The sequence below is a fragment of the Propithecus coquereli genome, unplaced genomic scaffold (assembly GCF_000956105.1).
Source record: "Propithecus coquereli isolate 6110/MARCELLA unplaced genomic scaffold, Pcoq_1.0 Scaffold328, whole genome shotgun sequence".
Taxonomy (NCBI): domain Eukaryota; kingdom Metazoa; phylum Chordata; class Mammalia; order Primates; family Indriidae; genus Propithecus; species Propithecus coquereli.
The window spans coordinates 405256-406143 of record NW_012148930.1 but is presented as its reverse complement, the minus strand read 5'-3'; the positions used below and the strand labels follow the sequence as shown (position 1 = coordinate 406143).

Below are 888 nucleotides of genomic sequence, written 5' to 3'. Positions count from 1 at the left end.
CGCTCTTGCTCAGGCTGGTCTCGAACTCCTGCCTCAAGTGATCCTCCTGCCTTGGCTTCCCAGAGTGCTAGGATTACAGGCGTGAGCCACCACACCCGGCAATAGCTTTTAAATAAGTAAACATCTTAGGATACCTGAAAAAGGTAGGCAGCTTAAATTATCCCCAACGACATGGAATTTATTCTATTAATTCACTCAGACAAACCTTTTCCAAAGGTGAACTACTGCTCTGCCCCAGTCCAAACTGACCTGATCTAAGAAATTGTGAATTCTGATTAGTAATCTATTAATATTCAGCATATAATCCCTAGAGCACAGGCTACTGCTCCCCCAACACAAAATCCTGAGCAAGAGGAACAATTAGGTTCACGGTCACTGCTGACTTGAAGTTCTCACCGTCATTATAAAAGGGTGTGCTTGCAAAACCAGCTGTGACATGGTATCTCTTGAGAAGGAGGCAAAACAGATTTATAAGAAAGAGAAGAAAATAGTGTTGAGTGTCAAACCTTCAATATGTTTTTCCTTTCCACTTGTGACTTCTCCGAATGTATAGATATGCTTTTTAGCCCTGTGATTTTCTGAACGGCATCACTCAACAGATCTGCTCCTAGTCTGCAGTCCACAAACACTAACACTGGAGGCTTAAAGAGTTTCTTATCCTGAAAAATTAAAAACATACATTTAAAATCATTCATATAAAATAATTAACAATGGTAAGTTTTCTGAAAACATTAGTACAAGCTAATTATTAATAGGTTTATAAATATTGGTAGTGATGAAAAAAAGCATATTCTGTTAAAATGGGTATTTTCTTTAAAATACGTACAAACAGAAGCCAGTCTACCGCCCTTCACATTTCTCCATCACTTCATGAGTATTGCAATATTA

The 888-nt window shown here is 38.2% G+C and overlaps 1 protein-coding gene across 1 annotated transcript in view; it reads right to left on the bottom strand.

The window, feature by feature from the left end:
* Positions 1-500: 500 nt before the first annotated feature.
* Positions 501-888, bottom strand: part of DDX59 (DEAD (Asp-Glu-Ala-Asp) box polypeptide 59) — a 34017-nt gene continuing 33629 nt past the window's right edge. Inside the window, exon 6 of the mRNA XM_012650450.1 lies at positions 501-659. Within this exon, the coding sequence (XP_012505904.1) occupies positions 501-659 (159 nt within the window). The remainder of the gene's footprint in view (positions 660-888) is intronic.